The sequence below is a fragment of the Cygnus olor genome, chromosome 5, assembly GCF_009769625.2.
Source record: "Cygnus olor isolate bCygOlo1 chromosome 5, bCygOlo1.pri.v2, whole genome shotgun sequence".
Classification (NCBI taxonomy): domain Eukaryota; kingdom Metazoa; phylum Chordata; class Aves; order Anseriformes; family Anatidae; genus Cygnus; species Cygnus olor.
Window position 1 is genome coordinate 21,882,358 of NC_049173.1, and position 22,548 is coordinate 21,904,905.

At 38.5% G+C, this 22,548-nt stretch overlaps 1 protein-coding gene across 1 annotated transcript in view; it reads right to left on the reverse strand.

The window, feature by feature from the left end:
- Positions 1-22,548, reverse strand: part of NRXN3 (neurexin 3) — a 1,009,770-nt gene that overhangs the window by 19,136 nt on the left and 968,086 nt on the right. Inside the window, 1 exon segment of the mRNA XM_040559130.1 lies at positions 16,332-16,407. Coding sequence (XP_040415064.1) covers positions 16,332-16,407 — 76 coding nt within the window.

Consider the following 22,548-nt stretch of genomic DNA (forward strand, 5'->3'; position numbering starts at 1 on the left):
CAAAGAGATATATAGTCATACACTTAAATGTATTTTCCATGTGACTACTTACTGTATTACCTGAAATATTTACATTTACATTTTAAGGTCACTGTTAGAAAATCATCTAAAACAAGACTTCGCATAGCTATTAACCATCATGTCTCAGCTTCATGGTTTGGTAATTCACAGGAGCATAACAATCATGAATACCTGTGAAATTAAAGGTAACTGCAAACTAAGCCTAATAGGATGAAATGTTAATTAAGAGAAGCTAAAAAAAAACCCTTATCACATTAGGCCTTCCTCTGCTATGAAGTAAGACATTATACTGTTAGATTTTAATAGGGAAGTCTATTACTTTCTCATAGACTCTAATTTCCTTTATCTGTGCAAGCCACAAAATTTTCTCATACAGATTTTTTTTTCCCAGTGAATTTATTATTCCTTTTCGTATTCTTATTACACATGACGTTCTTAAGCACAATCAAAATAGTGATGGAATTGGAAATATTGTGTTAGAAGAACAAACACTTTATTTGGGTAATTCTGCTGTTGGCAAAACCTGCAAATGTGAACTTTATGAATGAATTAAAAAGCTGTTGAAATTCTAACCTTAGTGCCCTGAGGTTTACTGACATATTAGAGTAGTAGTGAACAACACTGTTTTGAAGTTAGAAGAAAAGTTCCACAATTCAAAAGACTCATTATAAACACTTGGACATGTATGGCTCCTTCCTTGCCTTTTGCAAAAGGACACTAAGCATGAGCAGGCACATGGACCAACAACATGCTGGAGAAAAACTGCTAGATTTGCCTGTCATTCCCAGTGCCTAAACAATGCGTGCCAGTCTTTAATGGCAAATTTAAGTGTTTAATGCAAACTGGCTTCTTTTCATAACCTTCCATGGCATTGAGATATTCATCAAAATGGAGGCATGTCAGAAGTCAAATTATCAGCTGCTCGATTTCAACTACATGTTAAACAGGCACATGCATAAGATACTCTCGTTCTCAACATTTAATTATTTCAGGTGTCTCACTCTTGCACATGCGGATGCCCCATGTTTTCAGACATTTGTCTTTGGCTGTTTATTGGCTAATGAATTCATACAAGGAACTCAGAAGTGCCATTGCCACATTGTAGCTCCATCCCAATTTCATATTATTATCTTATTTTACTGTCAGGTAATTTAGAAGTGGTAACAATAGTATAAAAATATTTAAAAAGAGAACCAAGTGTCAATTCAAATATATAACTACAAAGAAAGGGAAGAATTCAGTGTGGAAGTACTAAGCTTCCAAAAAAAAAAAAAAAGAAAAAAAAAAGCTGCATGTGCTCTATCTTCATTGGAAGAGAGAGTGCACAGGGTTAACTGGAAAAGTACTTCATTTCCGCTCTTTGCCCAGCTTTACTTTTCCCTTAGAAAAACACATTCCACTTTGAAAACCCTGCCATGGGGTTCCATGCTTATTATGTCTCAGTGGATGCATTTCCAACTTAAAAAATTTTTGATCTATTTCCAGCTTAAAAATATTCTTCATACCAACTCTCTGCCAACTTAGTCTGGGATCTGAGTCAAGTTCAGGTCTCCTATCATCACCACTCATAAATAAAGACTGCAGGTCAAAGTATGCCCTCAACAACCTTGGAGCTACCCTATTGCCTTCAGTGGTGACACAGAAATATTACTGACTGAACTCGTAATTAGGATGTGGGTAAACGGCTCCACTGAAGAAGTGAGAAACAGACTGGAACCCAGCCTCCGTTCCAGTGCTGCATGGACTCTGCAGGGGCTAGCAGGATACAAAACCATTAAAGCCAGTGGACCAGACTCTAGAAGCAAACACACATATAGGTGGGAATGAGGAAAGGCTTGATTGCTCATCTACAGCTTTGACATAAAGCTATATGTGAAATTGTTCCCTTTGTTTTAACAAATATGGATTTTTTGTAAGGAAAAAATCATTTTATTCAGAAACATTTCTTCCCCTTTGCTAGTGCAATTCTTCTTTTAACACCAGTAATACTTTTTTCCTCCTCCCTCCTATGCAACTTCTACATTTTCTACAAATCCTTTTCTCCATGCATCTGTCCAACTTTCTCCATGTATCTCAACTAAAGCTTGTTAGTAAGACACTTAAGGAAACATCCTTCTAACTTCTCTGATTTCAGTATTTATAAAGCGGGGACAACAGTATTCATCTGCCTTATAATAGGTCTGTAAAGCTTCTTTCCAGTACCTGCAAAACATTTTCAGTTTGAGATAAACAATGTTACTGAAGTACTTACAGTCCATTTCTGGTCAAACACCATACAGGGCTCAGTGTTATCACAGAATCGTCTAGGTTGGAAGAGACCTCCAAGATCACCTAGTCCAACCTCTGACCTAACACTAACAAGTCCTCCACTAAACCATATCACTAAGTTCAACATCTAAACGTCTTTTAAAGACCTCCAGGGATGGCGACTCAACCACTTCCCTGGGCAGCCCCTTCCAATGCCTAACAACCCTTTCAGTAAAGAAGTTCTTCCTAATATCCAACCCAAACCTCCCCTGGCGCAACTTTAGCCCATTCCCCCTCGTCCTGTCACCAGGCACGTGGGAGAAGAGTCAGATATGAATTTCAGATAAGACTGAGACATCCGAAATATTATCAGATGATGAAAAAAATGGAAGTTGCAATGGCTTACTTCAAAGACAGTACATACTTTCTAAGCAAAAGCAGGCTTCATCTCTTATCTCTTCTAGAATATCAATGTGCAGAGAATAGATGCACCAACTGGGCTCAAAAAATTAAATACAACTCAGAAGCTGCCTGGTCTCAGAAAACCAACAGGCATGTCTCATATATTCAAACCATGTAGAATAAAGTAGAGCATTGTAATGAAATACAGTAAGAAACATGGATGATATTTTTCTTTCTACTGACGCTTTCTACTTTCATTAACCCCAGTAAAAACCGAAGCCACTAAACATTTCACAGAATCAGGCTGCCAGCTTTTCCAGCCATGTGGTTAATGAAATCAGTAATTATGCATGTGCATGCATACATACTGGAATTTTTTGAAATTTTTGACCATGAAAATATTTAATTTGCATCCAGATTCTAAACTGCTATGAAGATCCAAGTGCTGACTACTTCCTTTTCCACAACAAAATCAACATCACATTCATAAATGCTCTGGACAAAAGGTTTGGAAGAGATTTATAAACAAGTGAGGAATGCAGTGAAAAAGTTCTACTGTTACCATTTGATGCCAATTACCTAACTTAGTCTCTCAGGAATTCTTTCTGCATACGGATTTTTTTCATGCATGCAATGAATTTCATAAATCACTGTTTCTGATCTGAAATTTAGGTCTGGTAAACTACCCTATGTCTGAACTTAAGAGACTCATCTGCCACAGTTTTACACCGATAATAATGCTTCTATGGATTATTGCCAACTTACTTTGGCATTAGGGTAGAGCAAGGACATAATTTCTTACAGTAGACTCATAGACTTGAAATATGACATGCAGTCCATCTCCTAGGGACCAACAGAGGGTATTACCAGCACTCCATTTTCACAGCTGAGATATTTGCTAGAACTGTTTGAAATCTGTCACCATATTGTGTGACTGAATAATGCTAACTTTTTTATATCTATGCTTACACACATATCTATATATATATGATCACACACATGTTATATACATACATATATGCAAACATATGTCTTTCCCTCAATTCCTATTTCCAGTACCTTTCCCACTGCTCCAGTTAGAGACGCAGAGCTCAAATGTTCTGGATTTTATAAAAACATACATTTTTATATAAAAAGGAAACTGCATTTGTCATCCCTTAATCCTCTGTTGCAGAGAATCTCTTTCCTCCACACCAGCTCCCTATGCTTATTAAGCTTTCCAACTATTTTCAGAACTCAGGCTGTATAAGCAGAGGCTTCACTGTAATGGAGCAGAGAGATAACAGTGCCTCTCTACACAGCTTTGTCACTGCTACCCCTGAAATGATGTGTAGAGCTCTATGCATTTCATTACCAGAAAAGAACAGCACAACACAAAACAAAAGAGAAAACTGATAGAGAACTGCTGTTCAACAAGGAACAATGATCATTGCTCTAAGCTCATGTCTGAAATCTTTAACTTCACACTAGGTAGCTCATTTGTCTTGTTTCTCATTTGCTGAAATATCATTTGTATAAGAAAATTAATGTAATATGACATACCACAGTAAAAACTGTCATTGCCCTAACATGACTGGATCCCCAGAAAAATGACCTCCTGGAGTGTGTGTCTGACAAAAGGTTTAAGAAATCTGTAGGATCAAAATGCAACCTTTGTTTAAAAGTGAAGGACAGATTAAGTGGGGTTTGAATGTGAAAGAAGAATTAAGACTCCAAGGTCTTATACCAAGTCTTGCCATTCACACGGCCCTTAAGGGCCCAGTCCACAAAAGGATTAACTATCTCTTGTCAGTGTATAAATCTAAAATTTAGATCTTTGAAGTAAGTGCTCAGCTGTACTAATACCCACAAAGCTCCTCTCAGATGCTGGATAAAATATGGTAATACAGCTACAAAATTGGACATTCACATGTGCAACCATTCCCAGGATCCAACTGCTAAAATTCTTTTTAAACAAACATGTTGAACGTGTAGCTTGCATCAGAAATTAAAACTCCCAAAATACAGGAAACAAAATTGTTTTTACAGAGATTTTAAGGGAAAAGCAATAGGTATCAATACCCACTGATATTCCATCATAGATCTGGGCCTTCACAAAATGTCTGTTTTTGGAGTACTAATGACTGTTGCCTCATTTGGTGCTCAGCTTCTTAATTGCTGACCTTTAATGGAAACTAAGCAAATTTGCTATGGAAAAAGAAATACAACAGCTCAAGTTCTCAGGACACTGTAAACATTTCCGTGTGAAGACAGTTTTCTCACACTTGGAACCCCTAGCCTGGCAGCTCCTAGGACTTTCTTAAGCTATCTGAACTGGCAGCTTGTGTCTGGACACTTGCCACCTACAAGACGGGCCAACAGAAAACTCGTAACTTCCCCATTGGGAAGGAAAGGTCATCTGGAAGGCAAAGAAAAAAAGTCCCTGGAAGAACAAGGAATCCACTAATTTGAGGTGCAGATGACTGAGGTGTGTTTTTCCTATGGTATCACTTCTTTGTGTTTGTCACAGAAAGCACTGCCTGAACCTACAGAGCAGCGTTTAAGCACCTTGGCAGAGAAAGCAAGAAGGCAAGCTACCTGAGCAGGTTCCCCCACTGGTGGGGTGTGGAGGGAGCGTTACTAGCAGCGTGAGCTAGACACACAAATGGCTGCTTTCATCTTTAAACGATTCTGCTATTAGAATAGAGGTGCTCCAGGCATAACATTTGCAGTTTGTTTTACCAGCTGTTTCTAAAAATACTGCGTTAGTGAAGGAGAGGTATTTTCTTCTCCCTCCAAAATCATTTTTGCTTGCCTTTCCTTTCCAAGGGAAAAGTGATAGATATGGAAAACAGCATATGCTGGAAAGATCACACAGCTTCAGGGATGGACTTTTACCAGTGCTGTTCAAAAGATAATGACAAGATATGTATGAAACAACTGAAGACGCAGAAATATACTAGCCCAACTCCTTTGATAAATTTAATTAATGGTTGTATCCATCTAATAAAATTGATGTAGAACTAGTGACAGATGTCACTATGTGGAAAAGTATAGGTTAATGTTCTGGAGAGCCAAACAAGGGAGAAAGGAAGTTGAAAAACTGAAAAGAATTAGTGAAAGAACTCCTAAGTTAATGAATGGTGAAGGTTATTAGTCATATTTTGGACATTAAAAAAAAAAAAGAGACAAGCATACTGAAATCCCCACACAATGCTTATGACTATAAAACTTAATACATACATATAGGATACAGGATACTACTTGGCAACCCCAGCAGTGAAGTGAGTGTGTCCTAGTTCATGTGAATGTAGCATATTGTGTCAAAGCTCTATGAAAGAAGGGCATTAAAGATCTGGAAATAAAAATAGTTACTGAGTTACAAACAAACCAACCAAACAAACCAAAAAAACCTTGCATTGTTTCCACTTGCTTGTGGGTAGTCATTTTACTTCACTTATTTATTTTCCAATTCACTCACAGTTCTGAAAACCATAGAAAGAATGTTGTTCAGCAATATACATATGTATATTTTGTGAATTGTTTTTAGGATAAAAAGACTGAAGAAGTTTTTTTTTGCAATGAGATACTTTGTTTGAATGTGAACTTTGATTTTTTTTTTAAACAAATTTCAAAATGAAAGGAATTTTAAGATAAAAAGTTGAAAATTGCATTTTAGGGGTCATATGACATTTTCTGCAAATTAATTTGACAAAGAGGGTTCAGAAGAAATTAGTTGGTGTCCCTGCATTACTTTGCCAACACCAAATCCTCACATTTTACCAAAAAAGAATTAGGTCAAAATATTTTCAAGAACTCTTCCAGTCTCTGTATTCTGTTTGGGTTTATATGATGTGTTTAAGCACATGAAGTAAAGGGCTTCAGGCAAACCCCCAAAAGCTCTCAGTTATCTTATCAGAAAACAAAGCTCAAAAGTCCTTCATCATTTCATGCTCAGAGCTTGCTCACTCTCTGCTGTGCGGAGCATGTCACAGTGCTTTGTTCATGGGAAGGCTAGCTATTAAATCCCACCTTCAGCCACTGGAATAAGGGCAAATCTGGTAGTATGTCCAACCCACTGTACCAAAAAAAAGTTCTTTTCTCCTTTGGATACACAGATATTCCTGCTACACCGCCAAGTCACTTGACTTTCTCTCCAGCTGTCAAACCCTCCTTAATCCTCCCCACAGCTCTCTGAGTGCCCCTAATTCCCTGGGAGAGATAAGTGATTCAAAACTTGGCCGGGGGCTGACCCTTCTTCTCCTCTCTGCTGCAAGTTCAGATGTGTGCCTGGGGTCCTCTACCACAGATGATGCCGAGCTCTCAAATCTGAGAGCCACACTTGCCTGTGCTCACAGAACACCTCCCCTTTCTCGCTGGGATGCACTACTTGCTTTCAGAGATACACAGAAGTGGAAGACTTGAATTAACAGAACTTAATGGGAATATGAGAAAGAGGATTAGGCAAGATACAATCTATCTGTTCCCCATTTGCTTGTAAATAAAAAAACAAAACAAAACAAAAAAAAACTCCAGGCACTCAATAGTAGACTTGTTGCTTCGTGGAAAACAAGAAAGAGCAAGGAGAACATGGAGAGCAAGAAGAGAAATTGAAATTATTTTTTGATAGCCTGGAAAATACCTGGACTAATTACAGAGCTATTTTTGCTTTTTTTGGTGTGTCAAATACAAAGTTTATGAAGCCCCAGAGATTTTAGTAGAGAAGACAACAGTCACTAAAACTAATATCTAAAATCAGTTATACTCGTTATACTTGCTCAATGCAAGTATATACACTCAATGCAAGTATTGAGTATAATACAATTATTAATTATATTATACTCAATACTTAATATTTAATACTTAATACTCAATACATAATACTTAATAATTGAGTAAATACACTCAATACAAGTATTAACACTTCACATCACTCAAGAACTGGGATTCCCGGCTGCTTACAGTTGGGATAAAACACTGATTTCTGGCTCTTGTGATCAATAAATTGGAACTAAAAAAGGCAGAATGCAGGCAAAGTAGTAATCCCTTTGACCTGATTTGGTATCTTATGAACTACTTTGGTTGAAAATGGAAGGAGAATAGGTTGCCCTGCTCTGCTGAGGTATCATTCCACCTGTTGTCACTCATGTGAACATCAGTACTTTCTAATACACAGGACACCACCTTCAGGTCTAGGCATGATGACCAGAGGAAATATAAATAAAAGCCTTTATGAGCAAAACTATATCTCTGTCCATAGTATTAGTAAATGCTCAGCATGTTTTCCCTTTAACAGAACGTTTCCCTAATCTTCTAGAAGACTCACGGATATTATTTGTCTTCCAGAAATCAGATAGTTCCTTCTTGTCTAAAGCTAATGAATCGGTTGCTATAGGCATTTAAGGGTCTAATACACATACATTTGCCTCTGAGGCAAAATCTTTCCCTGAGTCATGTGCTACCTCTTCTCTTTCACTGAATGTGTCATTGCCTATTTTTTCTTTCTTTCCCATATATTTTATGAAGCTGAAAATCAAAGCTAACAGGGAGAAAAAGCAAGTCCCAGCAGGTTGAAAATATCATATCTTAGTATTTTAGACATGTGTCAGCTTGATAACAAAGGCACAGCACTAGAGGGATTGCCAGAATGTGACAGTGCACATGGCTTTGAGTTTAGAGAACACGCTTCTAAAAAAGTCTGGAAGGCAGCAAGGGCAAGGTAGCCAGACTGTGGGGCTGATCCTGATCTCCTCTTAATCCTAAATTGAAAGCCAGGGAACCTTACACCAGCTAAGTCAGGCTGGAAAAACTGTGAAGTTTTTGAAGAAAACTTCAGGACACTTGAACAGTGATGGAAGTGCTGATAGAAAAGATCTGTATATTGTAGACTACACATGGTATTAATTTACGGAGCCTGAACATGGTTCATTCCAATTGCATGCGTTAACGCTAGAGGAAAATGTGATATTTAATAAAAATGGTTCCACGCAGATATTCCCTGACATGGAAATATTTGTTTTTTGTATCCCTCACCTGCTTCCCATTGCATTTAATTTCAGGGAATTCTTGTTGCTTTTGTAGGTTTGTACCTATTTCATAAAAATACACAGTAATGTTACTTCCACAGCAAGTGAAGATGATAATATAACCTTAACAGTGACATTGTTTGCTTGTGCATTTTTAATAGTTAGCAGCATTTTACTGTATTGTATATCAACCTGCACCTGGATATCAAAGCCCATTAAAATATCAATTACATCTCCCTCTTTCCCTTCATCTCCACCTCATTTGTCTAAGAAATATTTCATTTACACTGCCTCGCAGGTAGGCAAATGAGCAAAAACAGAGAAGGAGCCAACAGCAGAGCTGGGAGACGCACACTGGCGTTGAGGCTTTTTATCATGGGTTTTAACAATTCACCCCCCAGCTCTCCCTTGCAAAGTGACAAATGGCACACGAGCTGAAGCCAGCAGCCATCCCTGATACAGAAAACAAAAGTATGAGCTATTTCAAGTGCCAGAAATCCCTATATAGGCTCAGTGGAGTACAAGTGAATGCAGTAGGACCTGCAACAGCACCTCCTGCATTGGAAGGAACCTCTGGCTCTCTGCAGCGGATGGCCAGTGGCAGGTGGCGCAGTGGCTGCATCAGGAGAATAAAAGGAACCATTCAGCAGGACAAGGCAACTCGTCCACAGCCTGGAGCTTTGCGTCCTGATGACCGGACACTTTGTTAACTCATCACAATACCCAGACGTGAAGGTTACCCTGAGCCTCACGATGCAGAGGGACTAAAACTCAGATTGTTCTGCTCTGATAACACCTGCTGCTTGAGTTAAAAAAAAAAAAAAAAAAAAAAAAAAAAGATTCTTCCAGTGTTAGCAATACAGGGCTCAGAATACCCAGCTGGACTGTTCTGGTCTATCTGACAGAGGGCAGTATTACACAGATACTGTTGATTATACTGCAATTTCATAAGCAGCTGCTCTATTTAAGCAATTTCCAAGAAAAAGATTTAGATTTGGTAGGAATCAACAGTTGTGGAAAGCACTGAGATATAAAACTTAAATCTAGAAAGCTTTAAATATTGATTCATTTTTGATATAATTAATATCAGCAATGTCTCTTGGATCATATATAAAGAAAACTGAACTGTGCATAAGATGATAGGTTTTATTGGTAACAGAAAAGCTATTTTCTTTTCATCCTTGTGCAACTATATGACACATATCTATTGGGAAGTTAAATGAAATAATTAAATGAAATAATTCCATGTTGGAGATCTAAATATATCCCATCACTTCCCTCTTCTGGTAACTTTTAGATTAAACAGGTAAGTCTTATATCATTCTCTTGTGAAGAAAGTTCACAGATTTTGTCATCTTGTCCCCTCTGCAGAACAAACTAATTAGTGGAAAAACAACAACAACAAAAAAATTAGCTAGGCTAAAGGTAAGTGTGAGTATGCTTTTCGTGATGTCCTGCACATCATCTACAAGGATACTGGCTGCCTCTTCCCCCATGAGCATGAGCTCACGCCCCCACTGATGCTAGCTGAAGTACCCTAACACCCTAATGTGGCTCATTTGTTTAGTGGGAACAGAATTAAGTATTCTGGGGAATGCACCACTGTACAAAACAAAGGATTCTTTTTTTCTAAAAAAGGTTTCAAGTCTGAGCAGACACCCGAAAACTCATCTTTTTTTCTTCTGCCTTACACACTGCTGCACATTTATGCTGCCCACGGCAGAAGACACTCCAGTTGACTTTCCAGAATTTTGTTCAGCTTATACAGGCTAACAACAGCAAGGCAATTTTTACCAGCTTCGGTAAAGACGCAGATACTACACAGTGACAAAGGGAAGACTGAGCCCCCAAAGATGCACCATTTTTAGAATCTTAAGCACATCCTACATTTTTGTGTCCTAAGTACAAGTCTATTATCAACTGTACATGTTAGAAATACATTCACACAGATACAATTTCAGTTCTATGTGCACAGATGTTCCCTTCCCAGGACTACCTTTTATGAAAAGACCTATGTACTTTCTATTTAACAGACAGCCTGCACCATCCGTAGTGTTTCCTGGCACACAAAGCACAGGTAACAGGACTTCTACCTCTAAAATGTCAGCATGCACGTGCAAATTCCCTAACAACCAGACATATAAGAAGTCACTTTAATGCCAACAAACCGTTTTTAAGAGTGAAATGGTAACAGTGTTTGAAAACCTTCCAGCTGCAAATTTATCTTTCTTAAGAAGCTGTATGGACACCTTGCTATATCCAGCCTGAAACCTCGGGATGCCACTCATGGCATCATTCAAAGCTTGCTGCCCCTTTGTGGACCCCCACCTCAGGAAAGTTGGGAGGGAAGGAGGGGAAAGGGAAGGGGGAGAGGGATGACAGAGCAGCAGGGAGCTTACGAACAGAGAACAGAATCACATAACAACACTGGACCAATGGACTCCAAGACACACCGACAAGACAGATGGACACAGACAAGACATAAGATTGCTACTGAGAAATAAATTTTAAAAAAAAGAGCAAAAACCCCGTAACACAAAGTAGATATATAACACTGAGGCTGCAAGAAGCAGCCAATCGTATTGGCATAACTATTCCAAAAAGAAAAAATTATAATACAACTAAAAATGAAAATTAAAGTGATATCCCCCCAAATCATATACTACGGACTTGCTTGGTTAGCCTGAATGCGTAGCTCTGATGAAACACGAGATGGCGTCATCACAGGCCATGCACAGATTAATGAAGGCCGTGGTTAGTTAAATCAGCTAAACTACAGCATGCCACAAAAATGATCTTGCACTGACCCAGAAATAAAAGATACAACAGATACTCTGCATTGCAATAAAATTCTTTTTATGCCATCTGCAGTTTGTAGGGGTTTTTTGTTGTTGTTGGAGGAATTTTTCCTGGGAGAATGCAGGGGTAAAGGGGATTCTCTTTTTCCTTCTACACAGTTTTTTCTCTGAACTCAATTTAAAAAAAAAAAAAAAAAAAAAAAAAGAAGGGGAAGGAGGGGGAAGGGAAAAGACGGGACAGATTTTCAAAAGTTTTAAAAAAGATAGGGAGAAGAGAAAAGAATAGAAAGAAAGGCAGGGTAAGTATCTTCATTCTTTCGCACACAACTTTCTTGGGATGTCTAAAAATGTGGTTTTCTTAAGGATGGCAAGAAAAGATTTTGTTGCCTTTATTGGTTTGCAGATCTATATCTCTTTTTTTTGAGATGATTAAAACATTATTTTGTTGGAAGAACTCCAAAAGTATAAATTGAAAAGTACAGCAATGATTTTAAAAATTAAAAAAATAGCGGTATGGCACCATTAAGAGTCAAAAAAAAAGAAAAGAAATAAAAAGAAACTAAAATATCAATCACCAAAAATTCATGCGGCACAAGATGAGGTGAAACGACAGAAAATGTTCTTCAAATATATACAATGTATATATCTATCTATATATACACGGAGCATGTGTGTATATATCGATGGATATACCTGTATAATTTTTTTATTCTCCCTGCCCCACCCTACCCCAAGGCTAATTGGTAGATGAAACTATTGATTACAATAAATAAATAAATAAATAAATAAATAACAGGAAGAAAGAAAAAACTCCAACAAAAAAAAGAAATTAACGTGCTTTGTTCACCAAGAAATAACAGTATCATGCATCTGTCCACGCCAGCGGATGCCAGGGTTAGATGAAGGCATGAATTTCTGTGTAAACGTGATTGGATGATAGGGGCTACTGCTGATATTGGTCATTTATTGCTTTAGTATATACGCTATATGCATATATATATATATATATACACACCTTATATGGTGCGTATATAGATAAAATATACTCATGGGTAGGGCCTTTGTAGTGTACATAGGAAAAAGGACCAATATGCTGAAAACCAAACTCAATATAAATTCCTAACACAAAAAAGAACAAAAGTTCCTGTAAGTTGTCTGCATGATTGATTAGTAAAACTTGTTCATCTGGTTTTGTTTTGGCTGTAAGACCATAGCTAGGAAATTCCATCAAATGAGAGATGCTTTTACACACTGGCAAGTGCCACCGGGCAATCTCCTTCCTTGGGGTTGGTGTGGTGTTCAGCCTGTGAGGTGGGAAGCCTACTTCACAGCATACTCAGAGACACGCACCCAACTTTAAAGGGCATTCCTCATTCACAGCACAAGAAATGAAGAAGAAATTTCCTTCTGCTTGATACCAGGAGAGACTGAGGATAGCTGAGCACCATATTTATGGGGGATGTTTCTCCAAGGAGAGACAGGAAAATCCAGAGGGCAGTGAGGAAATTTCCTCTACACAATCTTCTTTTAAAGAGATGCAAGCATCCAGATGCAGATCATATGTTTACTGAGATTCAAGGCTTGGATCCAGCAGACAATCAGAGTTAAGTGCCGATAAGATCTGGCAAATGGTTCTCATAAGAAATTCAGCCTCAAAGAGGACATGGTTTTATGTCTTCTAAACTATCTTTGGGTACACTGAAACCAAAGTCTTCAAATGGACTCTGCAGGGCAGCGGCTCTGATCCAGGACCAAGTCCAAAGTAATATATTTAGATCTTGGGATTTGATTCTGACCCATATGAAATCTGAAAGCTTTTGATTTACAGGGCGGTATCTCAGCTGCCCTTGTCTCGGTTATAGCACAGCAGGTTCACAGTGATGTATATCATATCTCACAGCTGCAGCAGTGGGTTCAGTAACCTTTGCATTACTGGACCATAGCACTGAGGGTGATGGAAGGCCAAGTTCTGGTGTTTGGCAGAAACTCAAGAGCTTTAAAAGCTACACATTATCAGAGCAACAAAGAGGGGCCTGCGCTAGGTTGAGTCATTTCATTTTCAATTTGCTGCAAAAGCGATCAGGCAAGCCAGAAGGCAGCGTAAAATACACTGACCTGTCAACCGAACAGGAGGAAGCAACTTCAAATGGCCCTAATTAAAAAAAAACGCCACAAACTAGCACACTAGAAAATACAGGCAAAATGATCTGGTTCTTTTCTTTCCACAATGTACATATGTTTAAGTACCAGCCCTTGGCATATGGCCAGAATCCTGACTTGGCTGCGGAAGTGGAAAGGCAAACATATCTGCTCAGCCAAGCCAGCACCGCTGGATTTTGATAAGCCAGCTCAGATCACTTTAGCATTTCACTGTGGCCTGGGTTGTGAGAGTGCTTCAGTACCGGGTGTATTGCAGACACAGTTCTACCTTCCCTGGATGCAGTGGGAATGGGGAGAAAAAGATAGACAAAGAAACCTAAATGAGGAGCTCCACAAACCTGTCGCTGTTCCTTCTTATCGTGATGCAATGAGTGAAGTTTACACTTCTAGAAATAAAAAGGACCTGTGTGTCCCGCTGCCTTCTGGTGGCTTTGTACACCAGTGCCTCTGAGAGCAGGAAACCTCAAAATCTGGAAGTGTAAATCTCATCAGCAAGGACCATCTGGGAGACTGTTTTTTACATATAATCAGGCCAGCTTTTTTCTAAGTACCACAGTAACTCCCAGGGAAAGAATCAGAACTCAGTGGCTCAGGCAGATCCCCATCCTATGAAGGGGGAATAGAATGCAGTAAAGGAATGTCTAGTTGTTTAGGAGAGTACCTTCAGCAGATTTTCAGTGAATCATATTATTTTACACGGCAGATACTCAGATGTCTGTGGGTACTTACAGCTGCTGACTGTAATGCGTAGCAGGATTTTCAAAAGCACGTCATTTTATAAATCCAGTTTGTACCTGTTTGTAGCATTAGATATCTGTGTCAGGAGAGACGTATTTTTAGTATGGAAATGTTGGCACTCTGAAATTTCATGCTAAACATCCTGTTTTACCAAATTTCTCCTTACACTTCGATTTTTCAACTGGCAGCATAAGCTGAAAACATTGCTATTGCAACTTATAGCCACTGAAGTGTGATTTCTGTGTTGAAACATAAATGACAAAAATATACCATAGGAGGAGTCTGATAAAGAACCCATTTCCTCGTTTAATTGAAATGCTTGGCAATCAGAATAATAATAAAAAAAGAAGCTGAAGTATTGAAATGTTAGTGAAGCTTTAATGAAATGATTCTTACCCACTCATTTGCACATCACTTGTGGTATGTTAGTCCTTTTAGCATGGTCCTGTAAAACTCATTCTTCACTTTCATTATAACCATTGTGCTGGTATTTCACTACTGCCTTTATTTCAAATCCCAGTACCCACACTGTTTAGGCTTTACAATTTGTATTACTTGGACTGCTCTTTTGCCAGGTGGGGAGTTAAAAAACTCAGAGAGATTTGTGAAAAAAAGAGAAGGGAGTAGGCTGAGCTATTGTTAGCACTGTGTCCCTGCTGACTCAAGGAAATCGAGAGTTTGAAGGCTGCTACATGGTGGAAGTTCCCAGCTACAAAGCATCGCCAAAATCAGGTTATTGCAGGACCAAGTTCTACCAAAAAATGCAGGCACAGAATGATGAATTCAAAACAAATGTGAAAGCACTAGCCTTGGGTGAATTTTAAAGTTATTATTGTATTAATCAAATGGCTTCAGGAAACTAGGAACATAACATTTATAATGCATTCTGGGGATTTTTTTAAAGCAAAAAAAAAAAAATCATCCCAAATAAATAATAAGACAAAGCAAAAAAACAAACAAAACAAAACAAAAAGCCTGAACTATTTATATGTTTCACTTTTAAGGACATCAGATTCTAACCAAACTCCTTTTTTTTTTTTTTTAAATGTACACAGAAATTCGATGATGTCTGTTCTCTATTATAGAAATGCTTAACTCATGACAAGCCTCAAAAAAGAAGACTTGAAAAAGCCTGTAAGAAATAAAATAGACTGCAGTTGCCTGCTGGATATCACATCATATATCTCACCAGAAAGAAAAGCCATCAATTTATCAAAATGTATCTGAAAGGAAGATGTTGAGTCAGTTCCATATGGCCAGTCCTTCTGACTCTTTAATGGATACATTTTGAAGCATCACTGCAGATAACATGGCAAGAATTACTACGAATTTTGTTATGTTGGAACTATGTTTTGATACTCCCCAATTTGTTTGGGCTCACAGAAAACAAAATTAGTATAACTACATTACCATGTTAACTGTATTAAAAATCCCATGGACAAATGTATCCTTGTACATTTTCATCTTCAGAGCAATTAATGAGGATTAAAGAACACTAATAAACCACTACTGCTTCACTTTTGTTTCTTGTCTGTTTTTCAAACATTAACCCACCCCACTTCATAAATCTTTATTATTTACCATGTGCCACATTGATATTTTTGCTTTCCCTCTGTGTCAGTTAAATAACCGCTACAAACATGTAAACTATTAATTAGCTAGGATCGCTTTTGGGAAGTGTGGCTTTCTATGCAAACAACTTTATATTAACCAAACAGTGATGAATTTTATTTTATTTTTTTTGCTGTTGCCAAGTCCATGGGATCCGATGCTTGGCTTGTATATTTTTTATTTTATATACAGTGTGCATATACATAAGTATATATATACACATATACACACACATATATATACATATATAATCATATATGTATACATTCACACACATATCGATATATGTATGCATTGTTTTTTGCAAATGAAGTAAGAAAGCAAGCAAAAGAAGACTGACCTGACTTACCTGTACTGGGTTCACAGTCAATGAAGTCTTCATCATCACTGGAACATTCGGCTGATGAAACAATGTCATCTGTTGTCTGGCATGTGAAGGGCAGGAACAAAGGAAAAAGAACAGAGGAAAAAAATATGAGAGAGTTGCAAGCCAAGAGGCTGCTACAGAGGCAGCTAAGTACCCTAGAAAAAAATGTTTCAGAATGGTTAACTTTTAAAATATTTAATTTGCACCAACCATTCCAGCTCTGCCTGTGTAAATGGCACCCAACGTGGAGCTGGATTCCCCTGTCAGAGGACTAGTGCTTTTACTGTGCTGTTGAATATTTCAGGTGGGCACAGGTGCGAGGTGCCTGCTGTGCTGTTTGGGCTAGCAGTGACTGGCACTGCGCTGTCGAGCACAGTAGGTGCAGGGGGCTATGACACCTGCTTGGCTGGCAAACGTTCCTCCGACAGCCAAGGTAGATGTGTCCAGTTGGAACACGCTGGGCTCCTTGATAAACATCAACACCATGCAGGGCCAGCCAGAAGGCACCCACTGACAGACTGAACAGATGAGGCATGTCCAGGCTGAACATGCTTTCTGCAAAGAAAAACATACAAGATAGACCCACATAATATGCATCACCCAGGCAGCTAACAGTACTCTGCTGTGTTGCTGAATGCATCACTCTGAGGCAGAGGTACCTTCTGTTCTGCTAATGTACCTCCTGGGCTGGGCATCTCTTATATTTTCCAAGCTAGGACATGCTTGCTGCATTGCGAAGAAGCGCTTCGTGTTTCAGGTATGCCCAACCAACATGCAACTGCACCTGCTTGCCTGCCAAATGAACTGGGATCAGTCTGGCTGTGACTGGGCTGACAGGCTGGCAAGTCCAATTCTGAAAGGCTTCAGCCAAACTGTGACTGTTCATGGCCCTGACAAGTTTCATCACATTTCTTTGCATTTTCAGCTGGTGATTAGTTTTATATTATTATTATTATTATTATTATTTTTATTTTTGCTGCTGGTCTAATTAATGAACAGCATGTACCGCAGCATGTTAGAGAGAAGCGTACTGGTGTCTCTTCCCAGCAGCATCTCCTGCCTGTAATTGCTGCAATTAGTTGAATTAGTAATGCAGACCATTAGGGAGAGAGTCTGTGGCAGCCTCTGGACACAGGTAGTAAAGGTACTGCACACAGTACAAAATTACCCCAGCTCAGCAGCATCGGCTTAGACTACAGCTTCTGCTGAAATTGCCTCCCTTAACAATTCTCCTTGCAGAAAGCTGCCTTTTCTGCTGAGCAGCAGGATCAGTGGGATGTCTCCTGAAACAAAACAACTGATATGTTCCTCACCAGGCAGGAAGTATTGCTTAAATCTCAGCTCTTCAGGAGCAGGAGGGCTGTACTGCAGTACGCTGTACTTCAGTACTCCAGGTGAATATTCCTGGCGATCTCACATCACGACAAACCTTCAAAATCCTTATTCTGGAAAAAAATTCTCCAGCTTTAATTAAGGTCTCTTTTACATTCACACGCCTGTTACGTTGCCTCCAAAATGCTGCATGTTCCTTCTTTTTACGTGAACAAAGTATTCTGAGATCCCAATCTTTTCTTCAGCCACCCATGGTTCTAATGCCAACAAGTGCCTCTGTCTTTTGACAGAAGCTCCTCGCACCCCCTAACTTTTTCTATTTTAATTTGAAAAAACAGAAAAAAAAACAGAATTGAGCAGTCAGTCAGAAAGCTCAGATTCAACCTGACATTCATTCACTCTTGATTTCAGTGAGCCAAGAAATAAAAATACGACTGTTCAACTGTAAATGAAAATTATAAAAGCAGAGGATCTGTAAAAAAGCAGGCATGAACTAAGGAAATCCCTATCGTATGCGTTACTTACTCTTGCACCAGCAATGCTGTATGGCTACTATTTGTAGGATGCAATCTTGCAGTAATCTCATGCATAAACATTTTCATGGGGAGGCAAAATTAAAAAGAATAGAAGGTGGCATGTACAGAGTAATTTCCCATTTTATGTGTTAAGGTCATTTTTTGGCATCTTCTCTCAGTCATGGAAAATGGAAGAACTTGGTTGAAATCCTGGTACTGAATTCTCTCTTAAAATGAACTGGCTTTAAAAGTTTGTCTGCTCAGTGAGAGGTCAAGAAAGGAGGAATGCACAAAATATAAATTCACTTTCTATAATTCTGGCTCTGTCACATTTATTTTATGAAGCATTATTTATCCCAAAGGGCAGCAAACCACTTTAAAACTTCTGCAAACAGTGATCACATCCTCCAACAGTGAAATGCAGCTCTCCCTGGGTAGAAAGATATCAGTTTTTAATTGTACCACTGTAAAGTAATTTAGCATAATAAGTCAACAAAATCATACTGAAAGAAAAAAATTTAAGGAGGCAAAATGTATCTACTGAAAATGCAGGTGTCTAAGGCACCCATGTTAAGGGAGTGTTAAGGATAGTATTCTGAATAAAAAATAAATCATCCATCACTACTAGAAGGCCTTGCTTACGCAGTACTGAGACCCTGACAATTTTTTTGATTTCCAGGTTGGATTTAGAGCATGTGGGTTTTGCCCCTAGTTGAAGATCTGATAATTCTCACATAGGGTTTCATAGAAGAAAGCGATACTTTGCTTGAAGTAGGAAACGAACATAAAAATTTTAACGTGTCATCACTTACCAACTGCTGTACCTATCTACTTGCCCACTTACTTGCCCACATCTAAGGGCTTCATGCAACATTAACTTGGAATCAGATCCAATTGAATTGACAATCTGATTCAGTATTGTAAAGAATAGGGAGTTCCTTTCTAATTTCTTTTTTTCCTTGATTATTAGGGGCATCATATGAAACCTGAAAGGTAGCAGTTTCAGAAAAAACAAACAAACAAACAAACAAAAAAAACAAAAACAAACAAACAAAAAACAGAGATAGTATTTCTTCACATAATAAAAAATCTTTTAAAAATGGGGAATGCCTTGCAACAGAGTACTGTTAGGTGGCAAAGATTTGAATGCACTTTGAAAGTGATTGGTCAAATTAAGGGTAAAAACATCCATCCAACACGATTAAACACACTGCATTCAGCACAGAAAGTCCCTGTGCCACAGACGCTGAAGACCAAACAAGTATTCACTGCTTGCATTGTCCTGTTTTGAACTCTCCCTGAGGACCCTCGCAGCAGGGTCAGAAGCAGGATGCTGAGTGAGGTGAGCCTTTGGGACATCCCACCCAACCACGTGTGACAGATCCTGAACACCGGGAGATGCAGAATTTTGAAGCCAACATGAGTGTTCTGAGCAGGACCTGAAAGGTCATGAAGCCTGGTCCTTGTTTATCTTGGACAATTTCCTATATAATAAGCAGCTTAAATATAGTAAATACAACCTACATATTATGCACTCTTAAATGCGTCTTCTAGTTTTTCTTCTATAAAAAACTCCTGCAGCTTGCTTTTGTTCTGAACAGAGAAGGATACAGTCAGCCAGGCTTAGACAAAATTCAAGTGTGTGATGTGCAATGCTCACCAAGCCTGACAATTCCAATCTGTACCTGCACTTTTTCATAAGTAGTTGCATGCTTGAGTCTATCAATTAATCTCTGTCCTTATCTCCCCACCTCCATTGCACGCTATTTCCCTTGATGCTCCAGTTTTCTTGCTCTGTGACTGCTGTTTGTCCCATGCTAGTGATTTTGTATGTATAAAAATGAGGGTTAGAAAAGGAGGAAAGCCTCCAGAAGTGGTGTTAGACTTAAGTCAAGGTCATTAATGAGATCTCTACAAACCACGGAAGAGATAAGTACACTAATCTGTCTTGCCATTTCCTATCTTGTATTTTTAATCTCAGTACTTTCCATCACAATTCATCACTAACTGATTTTCTAGTCCCATCACATATTGGTTTTCCATGCACCTTCCGCTCAGATACTAACATCTGAATCATCCCAGAGGAATAAAGCTATTTCAATGAGAAGCAGCAGGAAATTCCTGACCACAGAAACAGAGCTGGGGAAACCTCCAAAAGACCGTAACTTCTTGTAACTGGAATCTGTAACTTTTAAAAGAGAATTTTCCCTGGATATTTATTAATCTTCTGCATCTACCAGATGGGACAGGCTAGTGAGCTGCAACCTCAGGAATCTCTCCACCATCAATTTCTTATCAGAAACAGTTCACTGTGAGGCAATAAGCAAAACCAGCTATTCCATTTCTGGTTCGCTCTTAGCATTTTTGAAATTGGGCTGATTACGCTCATCCATTGGCCCAAGGTTAGGTAAATGGATTTGGTTTTTAGTGTCGATCCAGTAATCTAAACAGCTAACCTTTCTTACATACAGGCAACATGACAGTAAAGAAAGTTCCCCGCATGCTATGATGGAACCAATGTGTTTTCACTGGAGACAACGTGAGAGAGAAAATATTTTCCTATTCCATATATTAGCTAAATTCTATATTAAAAATAATAATTCATACTATACTATTTTAAAATATGTATTTCATTTTTAAAAAATCCCAGCTTTGAAATTACTTGGCCCTGTATTAAAGGACATAAAACTAAAGATAGGTATTATAATAACTTTCAATAAAATTTCTCTCTGGCAGGAACCCTTTTTATTTCTTCCTCTGTAAGATTTTTTATAGCATTTATATTATTATTTTTCCTCTCCCTCTCTCTAGTGTTTAATGAAATTGCCTTGGAATAAAACTGGGGCAGGAGAAAGTGCTAAACTCTGAGTCCACCCTAGGGGATTTATGGGTGTATTTACCTTCAAATTCTTTCAATTTCACTGAATTGGCTCCCCATTCCCTTCAATGACTTATTAGTGCTGTAATCACCTCCTCCTAATTATTCATTCTAAGGGCCTCTTCAATCTTGCCACCGTGATACTTCTACATCTTTGTTCATTAAACTGTACATACAGGTGTGGGATGCAAAGTGTAAGGGAAATTGAGATGGCATGGCAAGACCTGCTCAAGATGACTTCATGCCTGTCCAATCTTTCCAAGTGCCCGAAGCCGCAATTTATGTGTCAGATCCCACACCTTTGCTCCTTTGTTCTACACAAAATGGCAGGTGCTGAATCTTCCCTTTTCCCAACCATAAAGTTTCTTTGACACCTTGCTCTTTGGGTGCACCATTATGTGAGAAAGATTAGGCATACTGGGTAAAATAAGTCCTGTCACAGAACAGCTTTATGAAATTATAAATAACACACCCTAGAATGATGGAGTCCTCACTTCTACTGGGAGAGAAAAGACAAGGACCCATAAATTCAAACCCTGCAAACAAATTCTTCCAGAAGTACATACTTGGCAGTTGCTTCAGTCTGTAAAGTAGGATTCAATTTTCCTGCTTGCCTTTTGCTTGAAACTCTTCTGCACACTGCACACACTACTTCCAATTCAGCATCATTATTTGAAAAGTGACACTTAATGTTTTGTTGCAAGAGAAGTGTAAATCTCTTTGCCACCAAGGAACCACAATTTACAGTTCTTCTTGAGATATGACCACCACAAAATGCCAGGTACGAATACCTTACCAACACCAGGGAAATTCAGCTGTATTTATCTGAGCAGTGCATTTGCATTTCACACCTAAAATGTACAGAGATGAAACTCGGCAAACTTTTTAAAAATCTGACCACTTGAATCCCTCCTCTGCTCCCATACTGCCTTATTTCCTAAATATTTCAAACTTACTATGGAATATGTATAATGTATAGTCTGCTGTGCATACCAGTACACAGTGTGAATGCTCCCCCAGAATGGCAAAGTGTTAGTGATGCTGTTCTGTCTTCTAGAAACCAAGACATTTCCTGGCTACAAGATAGAAGAGGAAGTGTCTCTCTCATTAGGTGTAATTTCTAGCTTGAATACCTCAACTTTTCGTATTTTGATAACTGGTCTTTTCAAAGCATTTGTATTCTGTTCACATTATTTCAATTAAATGGGAATCCTTCATTTGTCCTTTCTACATCTTTTGTTTCTTACTTTCTTTTTAATCCTTATTTGCAAAATACCCTGGAGTTCATTACAGTATAGCAGGCCTGAGAGACTCCGCCTGGACAAATTCAAGCTACCACATACAGATAAAAAGAATCTGCATACAAACAGGAAAATATTAGAAATGTTCCACAAATTGTATTGAGGTATTGCAAAAGAAGTTGTAATTTGGGGCTGTATAAACTCTTAAAGACAGTCTTGGATCTCTTATCAGT